This window comes from Mus musculus, chromosome 1 (genome assembly GCF_000001635.26).
Source record: "Mus musculus strain C57BL/6J chromosome 1, GRCm38.p6 C57BL/6J".
In the NCBI taxonomy this organism is placed as follows: domain Eukaryota; kingdom Metazoa; phylum Chordata; class Mammalia; order Rodentia; family Muridae; genus Mus; species Mus musculus.
The window spans coordinates 46,606,078-46,626,166 of record NC_000067.6 but is presented as its reverse complement, the minus strand read 5'-3'; the positions used below and the strand labels follow the sequence as shown (position 1 = coordinate 46,626,166).

At 39.2% G+C, this 20,089-nt stretch overlaps 1 protein-coding gene across 2 annotated transcripts in view; it reads right to left on the bottom strand.

Annotated features, from left to right (window-relative positions):
- Dnah7c (dynein, axonemal, heavy chain 7C) overlaps positions 1 to 20,089 on the bottom strand; it is a 382,050-nt gene that overhangs the window by 181,311 nt on the left and 180,650 nt on the right. Inside the window, exons 23-29 of one of the 2 annotated variants that reach the window (XM_011238631.3) lie at positions 18,542 to 18,754; positions 17,172 to 17,281; positions 16,757 to 16,828; positions 13,435 to 13,603; positions 11,010 to 11,112; positions 10,771 to 10,898; positions 20 to 232 (exon numbers count right to left, since the gene is read on the bottom strand). In XM_011238631.3, the coding sequence (XP_011236933.1) occupies positions 20 to 232; positions 10,771 to 10,898; positions 11,010 to 11,112; positions 13,435 to 13,603; positions 16,757 to 16,828; positions 17,172 to 17,281; positions 18,542 to 18,754 (1,008 nt within the window). The remainder of the gene's footprint in view (positions 1 to 19; positions 233 to 10,770; positions 10,899 to 11,009; positions 11,113 to 13,434; positions 13,604 to 16,756; positions 16,829 to 17,171; positions 17,282 to 18,541; positions 18,755 to 20,089) is intronic. The other variant, NM_001310335.1, reaches the window with a different exon arrangement.

Genomic DNA, 20,089 nt, shown 5'->3' with positions numbered 1-20,089 from the left:
TCACAGCTCTCAGTTCTACCTTCAGATTGCCAGCAGCTGTGAGCACAGACTTCACAGCTCGCATCCCATAGTCATAGTGATGCTGGGAGGACAGTTGCTCTGAGCACAAGCGGTATGTTGCCACAATCTTTATGGACAGTGGCCTCGCAGTGACAAAGCCACAAGAGTACAGCACTATCTCCGCAATCATGGCGTAGTCAGGCACCATCATGGCCACTGTCCGGAACAGAGCCTGCAGTGCACAAAGGAGGTAGTTAAATGGTGTAGAAAGGCAATCTTGCTCTTGTTTCATCAAGCACTATGGTTGTAATTGCTTTTCTACAGTAATCTCATACCTACCATGCTTGCTATTTAATATACACTAGTTACAATATGCACATCATATAGATAAAGGAATTAAACTTGGTTTTCCATTAAGGCATATGTAATAAACATATCACTAGCTTTAGGTAAACTGTTCTTTCTAAATGTCCAGAATCAGTTTTGCACAGCTCTTTGTGGAAAGCAACATGTATACACCAGACAGCCAGGATGCAAGCAAATTGGGCCTCTCACCCAGGATAGTGATAAAGACCCTGCTGTTGGGAGCCTGGTTTTAGACAGGCACTCGCGGGATCCAATTAACTTATAACCTGGAGGGAATCTGCCCTCCCAATGACAAGACTGTGTTAAGTAAAGGAAATATTTTGAGATTCTCAGAATCTTTTGAGTCTGTAGAAACATGACTAGTCCATCTGCAAATAGAAAGAACACTGAAAAATCATAGATGGTCACTATTAAACAACAATTTAGCAAGCTATAAAGATCATTTATAATAATAAAATTATAAATGTTATAAAACAACTAAATGCAATGTGATGGTAAGCAAATATAAAATTAAATAGATTTTTAAAGAATAAATATGATATTTATGTTTAGAATATTAGTGTGCATCAGGGTTCACTTTAATATGTTTTGTATTAAAACATTGCTCCTTGCACACACATGAACATACATATAATTCTGCTACTTTTTTAATTCATGAGAGAGAAGGGGAGAGAAAGACAGAGACAGAGACAGAGTCAGAGAGACTGAATCTACAATTTAATCAGAAGCTTCTGTCTAGTTGTGAGTTATGTGGTCTAGTTCGACAACAGTACAACGTAATAGTAGCTTATTTCCAATGCCCTATGTGGCAGGCTGAACTCTCACCTTCCATGTGCTTCCCAGATTCCTATCTCCCTATCTCACACTTGTCATAACTCGGCTCTGGAACACTGTGAATATACTTATACAAAAGGGCCAACAGTTAGAACACATAAAGGATTTACCAAACCATATCACTGTGGTGTTTCACTTATTAGAAATCCTTTTCTAAAGACAAAAGTTGACATTGAAATTGTCCAAAATGAAGTATTTGTCATGGGCCAATAAGATTTCTCAGTAGGTAAAGATTCCTGTTATACAAGCCTATCACCAGAGCTTGGGTCCCAGAAACCATAATAGAAGAAGAGAACTAATTATAAGAAGTGGTTCTCTCACCTCTACACACATGCTGTCGTATTCCAGCATCCATACTTGTGCATGCATGCACACACACACACACACACACACACACACACACACACACACACACACACGATTTTGGAGTACCAGTATGTTTCTGAGCATTGCAGTAAGTCTGAGGAAAATTCAGTGCTTTTGTGTAGTCTTCCCCAGCCTGAAGCGGGCTGGTACAGACCTTGTCACCACTGAGGTGGGCCACCTGTGGTACAGCTTTCTGACTTGGCTGGCTTCTTATGATGTGTCAACTGCCCTGCTCTTCTCTGAGCTCCTGCTGCCTGCTGAGACACCTTTGAGACAATCCATGCTGGGCTGTGTCTTCAGGCTGGCAACAGGCACCAAAAATGGATTGGCGGGGGATGGGCTTTCCCTCTTTATAAGCACAGACTCTTAGTAAACTTTGGGGCCTCGATCAGAGAAAATTTGTCTTGGCCTCCTTCTTTTCTTGCCATCTAGTCTGTTTTTCAGCCCCAGCCTGCCTTTCAGGAGTACCCAGTTCTTGTAGGCCACGGGCAGTTTACAACTACAGATTGGCGCCTGAACCAGGGACCCAAAAATGGCAGGATACACTGAAGGATTGCTGTCTTATGTGGAGATCCACGAGAAGGGAAGAATAAGATCATATCGGGCACAGTGAGCAACAGGTATTTATGCTAGCACTGGTTTTAAACTTCATTTTTTAAAGTGTTGCTGGAGGTGCAATAGGATACAGGCTAAGTTGGAACAGTGCTGACCCGGCGCTGATTCCACTTAGGGTTTGGCAGCGAAATATGGGACTAGAAACTTTAAAACAGGCAGTTGGTTGTCCACAGTCAAGAACTGCATTAGGCGAGAGGAGTGGGGCTTAAAATAATAAAATTAAATAAAATAGAGAAAAATAGATTTCAGAAATCTCCCAGGGACATACGGAAATCCAGAGCCATCTGGCCTTCTCTCTGGCCCCTACAGGAGAATTTCTCTACCCTCTTTGTATTGTCTATGTTTGGTGAACCAATCTGTCCATGCGTTAATTCATGTATGCTTTTGTCTCTTTGTCTGAGTGACTGAATGTTCTGTGTTTCTTGTCGGAAAATAAAAATGGCTAAAACTTTATCTGCAAAGCCTGAGCTTGGCCCACACTTTAGCCAAGAATCAAGCACAGCAGGGGAGCCACTGCTGAAAAACTGTTTTTAAAGAAAAGGAGTCTGTAACCTCTTAATTCTAAGGCAAACAAGCTGATAGTTGTTTTTTTCCTAGAAAATTCTCTGCAATCGTGATTATTGTGTTTAGCAAATGACAAAGTGCTTTTTTATCTTATAATTATAGCTAGAAAAGGTAAAATTCTTTGATTGGTCTAAATTTATAAGATTTGTGTAGCCACTTAATTTGTTTTTTTACTGGTCTTAAAGGTATAATATGCTCTATATGTCTTTATCATAGAGTATTAGCTTATAAGTTATTGGATATGATTTAAAAGGTATAACATTGGTAGCAAGACAGCTTTAAATTGGTAACTCAGGGTTAGAGTCTTTCAAACACATGGCATAAAGCAGGCCAAAAAACTAGGCCTCTAATGATACTTCTAATCGAGATAATATTTTATGTGATTCTTATCCTAGGAAGTATATTTATAAAGAGAAGATTTAAAACAATGTCTCTTTAATGAAGCATTAAAATTTGCACTGTCATGCATTCATAGGTATAAATTGGCAGTCAAACTTTGTAACATGATAGTGATGTTTCCAATATTGATTTTAAAGATGATAAATTGCTTTCCCAAAGTTGTAGTTATAGTCTAATATTGCAAAAGAAACTTAAAAATTCTAAAATCTGTCCTCACTGCAAGAGAAACAAAGCTCAGAGCAGCCTCAGGGAAGCTTGTGTGACTTTCTTTTGTTTTGCAAACCGTGCCTGAGAAAGTTCTTGAAACTTGCTTCTCTGTGCCTTCTGGAATCCTTTTTTGCTATACTACTTGGTTGCAGATCTATCCAGATGTTGTTTTAAATAAAGTTCAAATTCAGAATTTATAAAAGGTCAATCAGACTGTAGAACTTATAAAGGCATTACAATCTGGCTTGCCTACTTCATATAAAATTATTATAGATTGAAAAGTTTGCTTTTTTCCTTTGCATCCTGATAATTGTAAAGTGTTTGCTTCTAGTGAACTGGTAATCACTGGAAAAGTTTGCCTCTAGGTATGGCTAATATAGATTTACATTATGTAAGAAAAAATTTTATTGTCTCTGCTTCTATACAAGAAGCTAAGAGTTTGAATCTTTCAATGTATATTGTTTCCTAAGTGGAAAGTATTTTATTAGCTAATGCCTCTCAAGGGAAGTTTACTTCAAATCTTTGCTCTCACACAATGAACTTTAAAGTTCTGTGGAGTAGTTGTTGCTCCATAAGATTCAGAGGCAATATCTTTTTAATAATTAGGGTTTTAGTTATACTAGAAAATTGCGGTACAGAAAATCTAAGAATGAAAAATTGATTTGTTTCAAAATTTTATTTTCAAAAGCTTCCAGGAGATGTTAATTGGCTAAGACCTCACCTTAAGGTCTTAAAGTGACTTAAACCTTTGTTGGATGTTATCTTGAGAGACACAAATTAACTAGTTAAAAAAAAAGGCTTTCCAGAAAATAAAGGAAGCTTTTATAATTGTTATCAATTATAATCAATGGTAATTAAATATTAGCTGCTTATTTTAATTATGGTTATTAAATGTGCCCACAGCAATTCTTTGGCAAGAGAAAACATTAATGTAAAATCATCTTTCTTCACCTCAAAGTAAAGTTTTAACACCCTATTATAAGGCTGCTGTGGTGCTAATAAAGAATTGTAAGATAAATTCATATATTTTAGAAAACCTATAACAAAAAAATTGTGTCTTAAAAACCTGACAAAGTGTCTGTTCCTTGTTCCAAACAGCAATTAAATTGGTTATTGCAGAACATTGATATTTGGCCTATTGCATACCATCGTTTTAAATAAAATTCATAATCAATATCCCAAGATAGGTTAAAAAATTGTTTTTATGCATGCTTTCATACCTTCTATAAATTCATGCATGCATGCACGCATCCCATTTACTGTGTTTAAAAACAGTCCTTCTATGGGAGAAAAGTATATCTGAATTGGATCACATGCTTATTCTTTTGAGTTTCCTCCTGCTTCAGCACAGATAATTGTGTGCTGTAGATGGTGTTTTAAAATGTTGAATAATTAAACTTTAATTTGTATATTAATAGACAATATTATATCTCAGAGCTTACAATTGCTTAAAATTGTTCATCCCTCAGATACTATAAATTTTCAAATTTGCAATGGTTTATGCATATACAACTCATAAGAAAAAATGCTATTCTTTTTAGAGGACTCTTTTTGGACATTTGAATTTGGCCTAGATTGCCTGGACAAGACCTTAAGGCAATGCCATGCTAGATTTATATCTCCGGCAGATTACAAGCCTTTAATGCTTTGGGATTGCCTAAACTCATTAAGACAGATAATGGGCAACAATTTTACTTCATTTTGTAAGGAATTTGGTATCAAACATAAAACTGGAATTCCTTATAACCCCATGAGACAAGGAATTGTTGAATGTGCTCATTGCACTCTGAAAAACTGGCTTTTAAAAACAAAACAGGGGCAGTTATACCCCCAAAGTCACCAAAAGCACATCTTGATTTTGTCTTGTTCATTTTAAATTTTTTTGCAAACTGATGTTAAAGGTCAGTCTGCAGCAGATCACCCTGGCATCCAGTTACTTCCAGTTCTTATGCCATGGTTAAATGGCAGGGCCCATTAATTAATGCGTGGCATGGTCCAGATCCCATTTTAATCTGGGGAACAGGTTCTGTCTGTGTTTTTTCACAAAAAGAAGACAAAGCGCGATGTCTGCCTGAAAGACTGGTTCATCAAGTGGACACAGATCCTGAATCTTCTAGTAAATATGATCTTAAACTTGTTGATGGCTAAAAATTTTTTTTTTAGCCACAAAAGTTAATTTGGAGCAGTCTTCACTCTCAGAGAATTTTTGGCTTTTCTGTTAATTCTCAAAGCAAGCTTCCCCACACTGGGAGGTCAGAGTCTGAGCTTGATCTTTGTTAATTTGCAACTGAATAAAGTACCTGGACTTCCCCAAAGAAGCTTTTTCCTGTTGTTTTTCAACTGTCTCCACTTTGTTTTTCAAGCAGGTCAGTCTCTCCTTACAGCCCGATTTCAGCAAGCTTGCAGCCTCACCTCCAACAAGCACAGGTGGCAGAATTCATCAATATGAGGAAGCATATTGAGTATATATTGTGGCTTTGGTCTGATTTGGGAATGAGGTGTGCTATGAGGGCCGGTCAGCAAATGATGGTCAACCAGATTTCGGAACTATATCAATCTAAGACAAAGGTATATGTCAAGAGGCCGGGGTTTGTTAATAATACACCACAGAGCCATGTTTGTGTAAAATAAACACAAACAAGCTGCATGTATACTTCTTGGCAGATAAGAATAGTTCGGGAAAATCTGAGATTTCCCAAGCAAGGCATGGCTGTCAGCCACCATAACTCCCAGGCAGGACTATGGAGCATAAATAAATTTTATGTCTTGGTACAGCTATTTTTATTATATAACGAGGGAGGAATTGTAGCATCCCCCAGCCTGAAGTGGGCTGGTGCAGACCTTGTCACCACTGAGGTGGGCCACCTGCGGTGCAGCTTTCCAACTTGGCTGGCTTCTTTGATGTGTCAACTGCCCTGCTCTTCTCCAAGATCCTGCTGCCTGCTGAGAGACCTTTGAGACAATCCACGTTGTGCTGTGTCTTCCGGTTGGTGACAGGCACCAAAAATGGATTGGCGGGGGATGGGCTTTCCCTCTTTATAAGCACAGACTCTTAGTAAACTTTGGGGCCTTGATCAGAGAAAATTTGTCTTGGCTCCTTCTTTTCTTGCCATCTAGTCTGTTTTTCAGCCCCAGCCTGCCTATTAGGAGTACCCAGTTCAGGTAGGCCGCAGGCAGCTTACAACTACACTTTTGAAACAAAAGTAAATTGGATTCTAACTTAACTGGTAGCAGGTCTTCTTCAGTACCAGAAAGAGAAACAGGGCAGGGGTGAGGCAAAGATCTCAGTAGACATTAGTGTGAGTGTTTTTCCATATGTAGTCACTGTGAATGTGAGTGCAATCCTCTGTGTTTATTTCAGCAGAAATACATGAGATAAGTTTCTACAGGGTCTACTTCATTTGTAGAAGGGTGCTGCATGAAGAAGAACTGTACCTTCTGGAGTTTGATCCAAAGGCCTGCATATTGATGTAACTGAAAACAAGGAAACCCTTGAGTGTTGGCGATGTGTAAGTCAACCTAGTGATGGAAAAAGTGGATAGAAAGGAAGGTACTACAGGCTTCTGTGACTCTTCGAAGAATCCTAATCTGCCATACATGGCATTAGATTGAAATTGGCTGCAGGAACTAGTGAGACAGCAAAAAGAAACCGAGGCCAGAGTTGTGGCTGAGCCCTCCCCAGCTCTTACCCCCACCCTACTGACTGTCTTGATGGAAGTCGTAAGAGGTGACTATGTTTCCCTTACTTCTTCTGAGTTACTTCATCAGAAGGGGCTTTCATTTGGAGCATGGTGACTTTGTGGCAAGTAACAATTGGTGAAGGATTTAGGGGCTGGGGGTTGACACAACACTGTAGAAAAGCTTATGCTTTGCACAATAAACTCAGATCTTCACCCTGATGCTGGTCCCAGAGTCTGATTCCTGGGATTCTTCACATGACTCCATCACATCTCACCCCATTCTTGTTCCTGTTCCCACATTCAAGCAATATTTTTTCTCTACTATTTCCAAGGATCTGGAAAGACATGCCGTTAACATGTTGTCTTATTCAAGGAATGAGCTTGATGTTAGTTGAGTGTAACAGTCTACTTTCCTTTCTTCCTCAGATGCGGCAAGAGAATTTCATACTACACTCTCTCTGGAAAGCTGTGTATGTGTCAAGTTACTGGCTTTGTAATGCCAATAGATCTAGAATACGCCCATTTTAAAAACTATTCTGAAACAATCTTGAGTAACAATTCTTTGGAGTGGTTACAATCTAAAATATAGCTCCTCTGTAGTAGAGATGTCTTCAAGAAATTTCAGGTTTTATCCAGACATGACCAAATATTAAAAGGGGGATTCTTTCCACACAAAATAATGCTTATCAGTTATCACAATATATGTAAGCTATAGTGTGTGCCAAATTTACAAAAGAAGTGTAATAACCTTGAAACCTTCTTATCATGAAGCATTTGGAGTTAGGAAGAGGGGATGTGTGCAGATACTCTCTTTGATGGGAGCAGCTGGTCAGAGATGATCCCTAAATTCTCCATACTATCCCCAAATACAATGAACAGTTGGGAGGGCTCTCTGCATTTGAGAAAACAGAAGTGGCCTCTGGTCCCAGGCTCAATGCCCAGAGCTTGCTGAGAAGAGGGTGTGGTAAATGTACCTGATAAAAGAAGCAGCCAGCCAGTCCACCACTCCAGGAAGACTGAGAGCTCACCAATTTAGAAGTTGGTGTGGAGCTGGCCTGCAGCAACCCAGGAAGAAGAGAGACCCAGGAGGGGAGTCTCCACAGAAACTTCAGACAAATGCCCAGCCCAGGACATAGCCTATGTCCATTTCTGAACTGTTTGTATGCTCAGTGGTTCTTTGTTCAAACACTGGATTCATTTGTCAGGGAGGAAAGTCATTGCTAAGGTGAGCACTCCAGAGAGAGAAAACAGCATGTAGAAAGGCATGGGGCATGCAGAGGCTTAAAGATCACTGTGACAGATACATAGGCCTCTGTGATAGACAAGGAACAACAGTATACAAGCATTAGCTCTTAACACTTTATTTTGTGGAAAAAAAAATAAGAGCCTTAATATTCTTAAAGGTTTGTTTTATGCCTTAAGTATATGTATATGTGTACTTGTATCTGAGTCAGTGCAGATATAAATGCATGTGCCTGCTGACCCCAGAAGAAAGCCCTGGGTCTCCTGGAGCTATAGCACACTGCTTATGATCTCTCAGTGAGAGTGCTGGGAAGCAAACTCTAGTCTCTGCAAGAACAGGATGCTTTCTTCACCCCTAAGCCACCTCTCCAGATCCCCAGTAGCTTTTACATCTGGAAATACATGGTAGGAGTTCTTTTGATAGACGACATTGGTAGTATTGAAATAGTAGTATCCATAGCAGGAAAGATCTGTACCAAGGAAGCTGTCACAACAGCTCCACCTCGGCCAAAAGTGAAGAGGGCTGGGAAGATGGCATGTCAATGGGACAGTGAAGAGTCAAGAGAAACCAAAAGAGCAGTCAAGGTGGAGGGTTAGGTGTGGGTGGAGAAGATTCAGGGATAATAGTGAGGATAATAACCACTTCTGGGGCCAATGCTTGCTTGCTTCCCTCCCTCCCTCCCTCCCTCCCTCCCTCCCTCCCTCCCTTTCTTTCTTCCTTCCTTCCTTCCTTCCTTCTTTCTTTTTCCCTTTTCAGAATTCAAAGCTCATTTCCTTTTGTTAGAATTCCTTTTGTTTCTTGCTCCTGCTAGTTTGTAGCCAAGGATGACCCTGCATTCTTGGTCCTCCTTTTAAGGCCTCCACAAAAATGGATTACATGCTGGGGGCCAGGACACCCAGCTAGGAATTTCCATGTTCACTTTGCAAACAGGTTTCTATAGCAACTCCAGCCACAAAGAGGCAATGGTAGCAACAGAAAAGCCAGGGGGAGCTTCACAGGGGCTTTTAGCTTAATGTAGAAAGAACACCCAACATGCCAGGGGCTGCAGGGCAAATATCTGTCTATTACTATACAACACACACGGTGTGGGACAGTCTACCCAAGGCATTAGCAGATTCAAGTAATCATGTCTTCCAACTTTTTATGACCAGCTACTCACAGGTTTGCCTTCTGCTTTTGTGGTTCTTTTTGTACTCAGGTTGATCCCACTGAATAGCAGACTAGTCTAAGTGTAGAACAGAAGGAATAGCTGCAGAGAGAGCTTTCCAGAACAAAGCTGCAAGATGTCACAAAGAGCCTTTTAGATAAAGAATTTACCACTCCCCTCTTTTAAAATGTATTATATTTACTTATTGGGGAGGGTTATACATGCTACAGCCCACATGTAGAGGTCAGAGTGTGAAGGTCAGAGTTCAACGTGAGGGAGTCAGTTCTCTTCTCCCAGTGCAGGTCCTGGTCTCAGGTGCTTGGGCTTAGAGGCAGGAATATTTACCCACTGAACAATCTCTTCACCCCTCACTTCTCATTTTTAAATCATCCCTTCCTTCATTAAAGCAAAGTACTTCATAACATAAGCACATAAAGAGGAAGTTTAGAAGTACAAAGCTATTGGGTAGCAGTTAGAATGACCCTGGGGTGCTGTTGCTACACACATGTGACCAATAGAAAGCAAATCTTGGGTTTGGGTCTATAATTGTTAATGTACTATTCACCAACGAATATTGTTCCTAAACATACTCCATAAACATGCAATCTGCCCTGAAAGTATATAATAAAGAGGGTAAATATATGGAGAAAAAAACATTTTTTTACTTAATCAATGAAAAGTTACTTTTTTAAAGTGAAAGTTTTACTCTATTCAGCTAGGACAGTGTTTTTTCCCTTATAAATAAAAAGAAAAAGTATCATGTGTTAACAGGAACTGAGAGACTCTATATGACAAGTCCATGGCTTCACCATGTGTTGAAGGCAATTTGGCTAAGGGACATCTTCCAATCGAGAGAGGCCTTCAGCACCAATGGCCTTCAGTGGTGCTATTTATAGTGGAGGAACTGGAAGCAACTTAAATTTCCATCAGAAAGACAGCTCAGTGATCCTACTTACAGTCCAGATCATGTTTACAAAGATGGGAAAATGTTCACCCTGGCTTTAAATTAACTTAAAAAAAAAAAGCCTACCACCCATATACAATTGTCATATTTGAGCCTTTTAAACTGCATATAAAACTGAAAAGATAGAATACAATAAGAATATTGGGTATTTTTCTGTCTTTTCTCATTTGTGATAATCATTACCATTGTAAAACTATAAAATTTTGGAGTTGTACCTTTATTATTTTGTAAAACTATTTGAAGCTTTAAGCATGATCTTCTAGAATAATTTCCCAAAGTGGTGTGCCTAAAAGCATATTTTTAAATGTACAATCCTGGGATCACATTTTCCCTTTGCATTCATAAATGGTAAAAAAGAAACATGTTATGATTACAGCCTCCATACCTTCAGATTGTCTGGCAGCTCTGACCGCCCAGCATACCCAGGGTTCATTGTTATGAAGACAGCGCATGTGGGGTCAAGTTTTAGTTCTGTTCCTTCAAACACTAGGAGATCGGTACCTGCATTAATGCCTGTGGGAACCACAAGTGTGATGAGTTAGCTGTGCTTCAGCTTGTGCCACTTGCTGCCTGTCCCCCATCTCCTTTGTTTTCACTTGCTGCATAGACAGACAAGCTCATTACCTCTCTGGATGGTAAGGATTTGTTGAGCAACCACAGAAAGTACTTCCAAATCAATTCTGTTAAACTCATCAAAGCAAGCCCAGGCTCCACAGGATAACAGTCCCTGGGAGGAAAGAATAATAAACATTTTCAACTCTATCTGATTGAGTATTACATTGAAATGATGCATTTCACCTGATCTTCTCAGGGATTTAATTCCCATCAAGGAAATTGCTTATTTACCTTTATCTTTAAAGACAGCTCATTTTTTATTACCAATTCATTATTCTAGGTGAATAAAGAGTTGGATCAACTGGAAAACTTCCCAATTTATTGCCTTTGCTCTGAGTATGTCTTTAGGTATCTAGCGGGATATCTATAATTTCCAAGCCTTTACTCTTTATTTACAAGTGGACCTTATTTGCTTTTTTGAAATAATGGGTTGTAATAACCATCTATGCAACATGACTTCCCTTGCCAGAGATACTGCTTTGTAAGCAGAAGAGCCAACTAACATTCAAAGCCCAATTTATAATCCTAAGAAAGGATTGCCTCACAGATATGTGCTGAACTTCATGCATATCAAAGATTGGTAAGTCTCCCGAGAGCACACTACCCCTTACTTTGATTTCCAATGAATAATATAATAAAAGGTTTAGTTGTCACAGAGAACAGGCTGTTTAACATCAGATATGCAAATATGCAGATTGTGATGAAGTTTTCAAAAATAATGCTTGAAAGATTATGAAGTTCTAAATAGTAAGACCTATACTTTTATTTGTAATCCCACTTTTCAACGTGAATTTCACACCAAAACTGTATCTGCACCATCAATTAGTACTTAACAATAAGCAAATTTAGTTCTGTTGAAATCTATCAATCTAAATCAAAGAATGAAGAATATTATGATAAAGAGAGCAGCCATTGCTTTGACTACATTGGAATGTGCTATTTATTCAAGCCATACCTAGGCTCTTCTAATTGCCAATTGTTTCTTAGTCATTGTGTCAAGTTTATATGGCACTATAGAAGACAAATTAAAAACCATTCCACTGTCTCCTATCATATTATTTATTATTTTGACTTCCTTCAAAAAAAATCTTACCCTGTTTTCATATCACAAATAAAGAATTATACAATTATAAAGTTGTTTAAAATGACCAGTGCATATCACTCAAGGAAAACAGTTCACTGTGTTAGGTAGAAATAGTATATTTTTGTTAGTTTAATTTAAAGAAAAATTTAAATATTTTAAAGTAAATAGTACAGAATAGATAAAATATATTTGGAAAATTACAGAAAAAGAAAAGGAAGTAAATGCAAAGGCTCAGCCATCCCAAACAAATAACTGTGTTTGCCTGCCTGCCTGCCTGCCTGCCTGCCTGCCTGCCTCACGTGTGAAGGAGTTATAGCCTCTAGAACCAAGCCGCTCTAGTCCAAACAAGCACAGTCCACCTTGATTCTCCTTTTCACAATCTCACAGACCTCTAGACTCTAACAAATTTAGATCAATAAAACATGGTAGACAAGAAGGTGTATGTGAGTTGGCCAGGGGCCAGGGCTTTTGGGTGTGGGAAGATGGCTCAGTTGGTAAAATGCTTGACACACAAAGAACAATTCCCAGCACACACACATGCACCTGCACACGCACACACGGACACACACACACACACACACACAGAAATTCGGCATAGTGATACATGCCTCTCATCTCAGTGCTGGGGAGGCAGAGCCAGGCAACTCGCTGGGACTCCTTGACTAGTCACATTAGCCTATTTGGCAAGGTCTAAGCCAATGAGAGACCCTGTCTCTAAACAAAGTGGAGTGCAATTGAGGAGTCCAGTATCAACCTCCTGACTTCCTTGCATATGACACACATGCTCATGCACACTCACAAACACACAAACATATGTATGGACAAATATCCACACTATTAAATTAAGAAGAGTTATACATTTCCAATGCAGAAAACCGAAGATGTGTCTATAATAGTCAATTAACAAACTCTGAGACTTATTGATACAGCATAGAGACTAAAGAAATCTTTGGAATCCCACACCACAGCCTTTACCCAGTGGGTGGTTCTCAAACTTCTATCTGCCTGATATATTTAAAGATCCCATTTAAAGCAAAGTTTATTTGCTTTTTTAAAGAATAACCCTCTATGTGACCTGACTTGTGTGGCCAGAAAAACTGCCTTCTGGTCAGAATATCCAAAGAGCTAACTAATATTTCTAAGTCTATGACCCAATCAGGAGTAGTCAGATAGAGTGACCTCCATAGCAGGGACTGGATCGTGGCAGAGCTCACTTGTGCTTGGAACTTGTTGAGACTATACCAGGCACAGTAAAGCTTCTGTTTGCATCCAGTTGTCTCTCTTTGTAACCCCCTTCCATTACTGATGGCTACCCTACTGTAAAGAAATGAGGAGTTAGTTGATCCAAACCTTAAAGAATTTTCCTAAGGCCAAATAATCCAGCCCATCGGAGCAGTTGAAAACGACACACTGTTTGGCAACCGCTTTTGCTAAATCCTTGGTTGTTTCTGTCTTTCCGGTGCCAGCTGGGCCCTCAGGTGCTCCTCCAAGGTGCAGGTGAAGGGCTCCAAATAAGGTCCTAGAGTAAAAGGAATGGACAAAATAATTAACATGTAGGCAAAAGAAAAGGTAAATTGAATCCTGACTCTCAGCCCCACTTTCATAATGTCTCCCCCCACACACTGCTAACCTCAGAATTCTCTAACAGCATGTCTTTGTTATTAATTTTTCTTCTAAAAATAGACTGATGATGGAGGATGGATGGATGGATGGTTGGATAGATATTTAGTTGGGTAGATGGATGAATAGGTGGGCAGATGCATAAATGAATGCATGGATGGATGGTCAGGCAAGCAGATAGAATGCATGTGCATATTTATATACATGACAAATTTAGAACTTTTGGAATTCTATCCTGATTTCTGGTCAATATGGAGAATCCAGCTGACTCTATGAACACCTACCCTTACTAGAAGAGTATAGAAAATCACATGGAAGAAAATAATTTTGAAATCCACAGCCATCATTTAAAGAATAAATGGTGTTACCAATAGGGGGATACATTGTTTGAGGAATGGTTATGTGCAAATCTGCAGAGATATATATTATTTTGTTGAATACAAATAAAAAAAAATATACTTTTGGCAGCACAGATATGAAACCATTAGAATTGAGCAAGAAGGGGAAGTGGGATACATTTACCTCTTTGAACCTATTATGGAAGCTTGAAATGCTGCTTTGTCTCTAGTGGACATCACATTTCCTCCAGCACACACCAGAGAGTCAAGGAGGTTAATCAGAGAAGGGAAAAGGAAGCTCAGAAGCTCACCACTCATGGCAGTCAGTGGAATAAGGCTGCATTGCTCCTCAATACGAGGATGGGTCAAATTTCCATTTCTCATTACATATGAGCCAAAACACAGAAAAAAAACCTTTTTTTTTTTTTTTTTGCTTTTTTGTTTTTGTTTTTGTTTTGTTTTGCTTTGTTTTCTGAACTGAAGAAAACTCTAAAGCCCTCTTTAAAGATTGGTCTGAAACTGTGACTGTGTCCACAACAGACATCAGTAAAGGCAGCATGGGAAAGCCACCCTTACCAAATTATGCTTAGAGTGAAAACTGGACAGTAAGATCACTATTGAGTGAGACACACAGTACAGCAGCAGTGAGTGTCACTATATCCACAGCATACTGTCTTCCATATTTGGTTCCTAGCAGTCAGAATCAATCAACCAACAAACCAACCAACCAACCAACCAACCAACCAACCAACCAACCAACCAACCAATCAAACAAACAACCAACCAATCTCTCTCTCTCTCTCTCTCTCTCTCTCTGTCTCTCTCTCTCTCTCTCTCTCTCTCTCATATGTGTGTGTGTGTGTGTCTGTCTGTCTGAGGCAGAGGCCATTTTTATAAAAGAGGCAACTTGAAATTCTATAATAAACTTACACTCTTGAAAACTCAATAAAGAGTTAAATATCAGAATAAACATAAGGAAATAAAATTATTTGTTAGGAGGTAAATATTAGGGAATTGCTTAGAGAGTTGGACATTTTATATATATATATAAAAGATAAAGGACAAAAAATAAAGAAGGGTAAAATGAAGAAGAGCCAAATTTTAAATGGCAAAATCTGAGAACTTTCCAGAATGGAAGAAAGACATGAACAGAAGGAAATTCCAAGTAACATAAATAAATAAATAAATAAATAAATAAATAAATAACTTCTAGTAACATTATAGTGAACATTAATACCCAGGAGAAAAATCCTTTAAGGACATAACAGAGATAAAGAGAATGATTAGAATAATATTTAATTATAGTGAATACTATTAAAATAAGTGAATTAAGATCAAAAGTAAGGCTCTGGGAATATAAAAATATAGTACAATTATCTTAACAGGCCCAAGTAGTTTGCTAATGATATTAAATGTAAGTGGATTAAATTTGCTACTGAAGTACAGAGAGCCTTTTCCTTTCCATGCGATCAAATCCATTTACCATGTAATACATTGTTTCCATTCAGACCCTCCTTAGCACACTGCATCTCGAGTGATTTTCCTACAAACTTAATTCCCATCTGGGTTACACACCTATGCTACCTAATACTTCCCTCTAATATCTCACTCAGTACACACTATTCCAATTGCTTTTTAATCAGCTTTCCCAACTGATGGAAAAACATGTGAGTGACATGACGCAATCTGTGTCATTTTTATTTTTAAAACTGAAAACAAGAGCATGTTTTTATTTGGCCTATGTTCTGCTAAGGTTATTACCAGATAATGAAATGGTCTGTTATATTTTTCCTAGTCATATTCGTTTTGATACAAAATAGAAAAGGCTTATATATTCCATCTTTGCTCTGTGCTACCAGAGTTTATAGCTTGTGTCTACAGATATTAACACTATACCTGAAAGTCATCATAAGTTGTAGTCAAGCGTGATTTGTCATAATGTTCAACAAAAGCATTCACAATTCTGAGTATTCTCTAAGAATATAATTTAAAACTGCAGTTCGGCATATTTTATTTAATGTCTCTTTTATGCCAGAGAATGTGGTGGTATTGAAGACAAGGAAAAAATAGCACACAGTCATTCTCCATGAAAGTATCCAATAAATAATGTAAAATATAGCAAGCATGCCTCCACCCATTGTGATGAGCAATACGACAGAGGAAGAAACCAGGTGTGACAGGGAATGCAATAGGGAAGCTGCGCATATGAACTAACAGTGATTATGACAGCATGCACAGGACCTGTACAAGCTCACGTCAAGTAAGATCTCAGCATGGAGTGAGGAGTGGCATGGAGCCCCATCTCTAGATGAGGAGCTGTTGGTAATTGGCAGCTATTAAGAGAGGGAGAGCTCCCTTTTATTGTTTATTGTTTTTGTTTGTTTGGGTTTTTAAGGATGTTACCTCTGGTGGATCAGACATGTTCCAGGGAATGTCAACACATCTAAGAGTACATGGGCAGCACTAACTGGGATTAATAGAGTAAATAAATAAACAAGAGGACACAAACTTGTTGGGTATGGAATGGGATAGGGTGGGTGGTCTAGTAAGAGATGAAGGATGGGAATGAATAGGATGGGAATCAAAATATAATGTATGTTTATATCAATCTTCTGAGAAGCACAATCGTGGAAGCAAAGCTAACTTAATGCAGAAAGTGGTTAATTTCCACTGGGAATAAAATGTAAATATGATCTCTCAAAGGAGATACCCACCAGGCACGTGCACTGTGAACAGAAGACATGGTTCTTTTGAACATGGGTAGGTAGAGTCTGGAAGTAAATAGTCTGGAAATCAAGGAACACAGAAACAGAACTCTAGAAAATTCAGCTTCAGAGGGAGGAAAAACAGTGTAACTCAAATGATCCAAAAGAAGCCAGAGTTGGAAGGAAAAAGAAGGAAAAGGTGGGAGGGGGACAGAAAGTGCCAACAACTGCCAAGGCTAAGAACACCCTTATCCCCAAGATGAAAACAGGAAAGCAGCAGAGAGGAGGCTTAGGGACTGGGGAAAGGACACAGGATCCATTTATAGAATGTAAGGTAAAAATACTTACCTGTAACTCAATCACTGGCCTAGGGTGTGTGTGTGTATGTGTAAGTTATTGCTCCCATGTCTTTGGCAGGGTTTACCTGTAACAGCGGTCTGTGAGTGGGGTTATGACTAGTCTAGGGGAATTTCCCAGATATTCATAGCCATATCGCAAACCAGCATTGATCATCTTTGTTTCTAAATTATTTTCCTAGAATCAATCAGAAAAAAATGCAGTTGGTTAGGAAGCAAAATTTCAAACAATGGGAAATCACAAGATCTTTAATAAGGAATAAGCACAGTGCAGACCTGTTTAGACTGTCCGCTCAGACATCAGTTCACTGACTACAAGAATTCAATAGCTACTTTTCTGAATGAATAATGGAAGGCAATGGCTTTCTGCCACTGCCTTAGTTAGGGTTTTATTGCTGTGGAGGGCCCATGTGACCACAGCGACTCTTATAAAGGAAAACATGTAACTGGGGCTGGCTTACAGTTCCCAGATTTAGCCCATTATAGTCATGGCAGGAAGCGCACAGGCAGACGTGTGCTGGAGTGAGTGATAGTGGAGAGTTCTACATCTGAACCAACAGGCAGCAGGAAAAGAAGCAACCCTGGGCCTGGCAAAGCCCATCTGCGGTGACACACGTCCTCCAACAAGGCAACACCTCCTTACGGTGCTTCCCTGTGAGCTCATGGAGGCCTTTTCCACTCAAACCACCACAAGCACTGTCACAGTTTTACAGCTGAGGAGCCCATTGCTTACAGAGATGAGCACCTTGTCCATAACCTAAGAAAGAATGATATGGCTTCTGAAACAAGCATCCCATACCCATCTTCCTACCACCAAATAGCAAGGCTCTGAAAAGGCCTACAAGGTTCTGGTCCATACCTGTCTCCTCCTTCCCATATCTCCTAAGACTTAGATGCAATCCTGAGAGCTGCTGAGCCCCAACTCTCCCACACCCAGCAGGCTGCTGTAACTGTCCCGCCCCCATTCCTTCCAGCCGAGATAAGCATTATTATCCACCCAGACAGCCTGAAAAGTTCTTTCCTTATGGACCATGTTTCTGGCTTCTTTAATGGCTAAACCAGACAAGAAAAGTGACTTATACCTCACTTAAGTGCATCAGGAATCTAAAAATCACAATTTAAGCTAACTAACACCAATATTTTGTAATAACAAACATAGTAATACATTAAAAAGTAGCTAATTTCTGTTCCTTTTGGTACCTTCACGCGTACGTGTATGTTAATATATGATAATACATTTTGATACAAATATAGGTACATAAATATAGATACTGATGATAATACATATAATTATTGGCTCCCTTAATTTTCAATCTGGAAAATCATATATAAAAATTCATCAGCAAAAAGTTCCCTTTTAACAATCCTGTTACACAGCTGAGCCAGTGAGTATGACTTAAGAAGCTATGGGCAGAAACTGCAGTGTGAGACCACTTACTTGCCAGTAGTATCTAAGCTGACTTAACCACTGGAAGTCTGAGTCATCACTGATTTTTTTATCTGCAAGGCTGGCAAGCACATCTCTAGCGTGAACATCCAGTACCACAAGGGCTCCCAGAGTAACACGGTTCTGCTTGGACAATTTGCCACGAACCAATGTGACAATATCATCAATTTGTTGGTTGCATTTTGCCAAGTAGTCTTCAAGGGCCTGAGAAAAATAAGGTAGAATTTCCCAATGTGATCAGAATCTTTATGAACAAAAACATTTTGAACTAGTATATATTTATTAATATATGTGTGCTGTTCTCAAATATATATATATATATATATGATATCCTCTGCATAGTTCTATGTAATTTAAAAATAATCTATTTTCCCTACTATATAGTTTTAAGTAAACAAACCCACCTTGCAGACACAGTGGGCAAACATAGTTTATGTCAGCCTCTTCTTTTTCTACCCCTTTCTATTCTCTGTGGTTATCTTGTAGCTGTCAATCTTACTGCCCCATCTCATGGGACATTAAGGAGGGGAAGAGACCAATTCAGAGTCAACCATAGCTCTCTCCAAGGACACAACCAAGTGTTTTTTCCTAGACTTAGTTGATTGTGAGTCTGTGACTCTGAGCTACTGAAAACATTATTCTCTCAAAGACTTGTAGAGAGGAGAAGCAGCACGGAAAGTGGGGCTAGGAAGGGACCAAACCCTGAGACACTTGGGCCACCTCTTTCTCCCTTTGCTGTCATGGGTCCTCAAAGCATTTTTTTCCATAAGACTGCTATGTGAGGTTTGAAATATGTTTACCATTAAGGTTTAAATGTGATTTTCATCTGTCCCTTGATAATTCATGTGCCAGAGGTTTGATCTCCAGTGTGGCAGTACTGAACTGGTAAAGGCTGTAAGGGACAGGACCTGGTGAACTATCACCAGGTAGTGAATATCACCCTCAGGTGTAGGGCCGGCATTAACTGAGTCTCATGGAGCTAGACTATTCCCAGGAGAATGGATTATACTCTGATTTGGCTGTGAAGTGTCCTCTAAAGGGCTTAGTTGTTAGTGATGGTATTTGTTGGAAGGTGCTGGGAACTTCAAGATGTGGGGCTTCTTGAAGGATTGGATGAAGGCACAATAGACCCAATCATTGTTTGCCTCTTCTTTCTCTCCTCCTCCTCCTCTCCATCTTCCTCTTCCTCTCTCTCTCTTTCTCCCCCATTACTCTGTTTTTTTCTTTTCTTTCTGTCTTTCAGTCTGTCTTTCTTCCTTTCTTTTTTCCCACAAGCCAAAATCTTTCTATCTTCCTCTAAGCTAGTTGTCTCAGGAGTTTTGTTACAGTGATGAAATGTTAACTTGGGTTGTTATTTAAAGGGAGCCTAGCCTCTTGTCAGTTTCTCTTGTTTCTCTCATACTATGTGCCTTGTGCACTATCTAGCCTTGGCATCATCCACCATATTGTGATATAACCAGAAGGCCCTCACTGGAGTCTAAAACCAGATAGGGCTGCCTAAATCTTGGAATTGCAGCCTATAGATGTAAGACAAGTAAA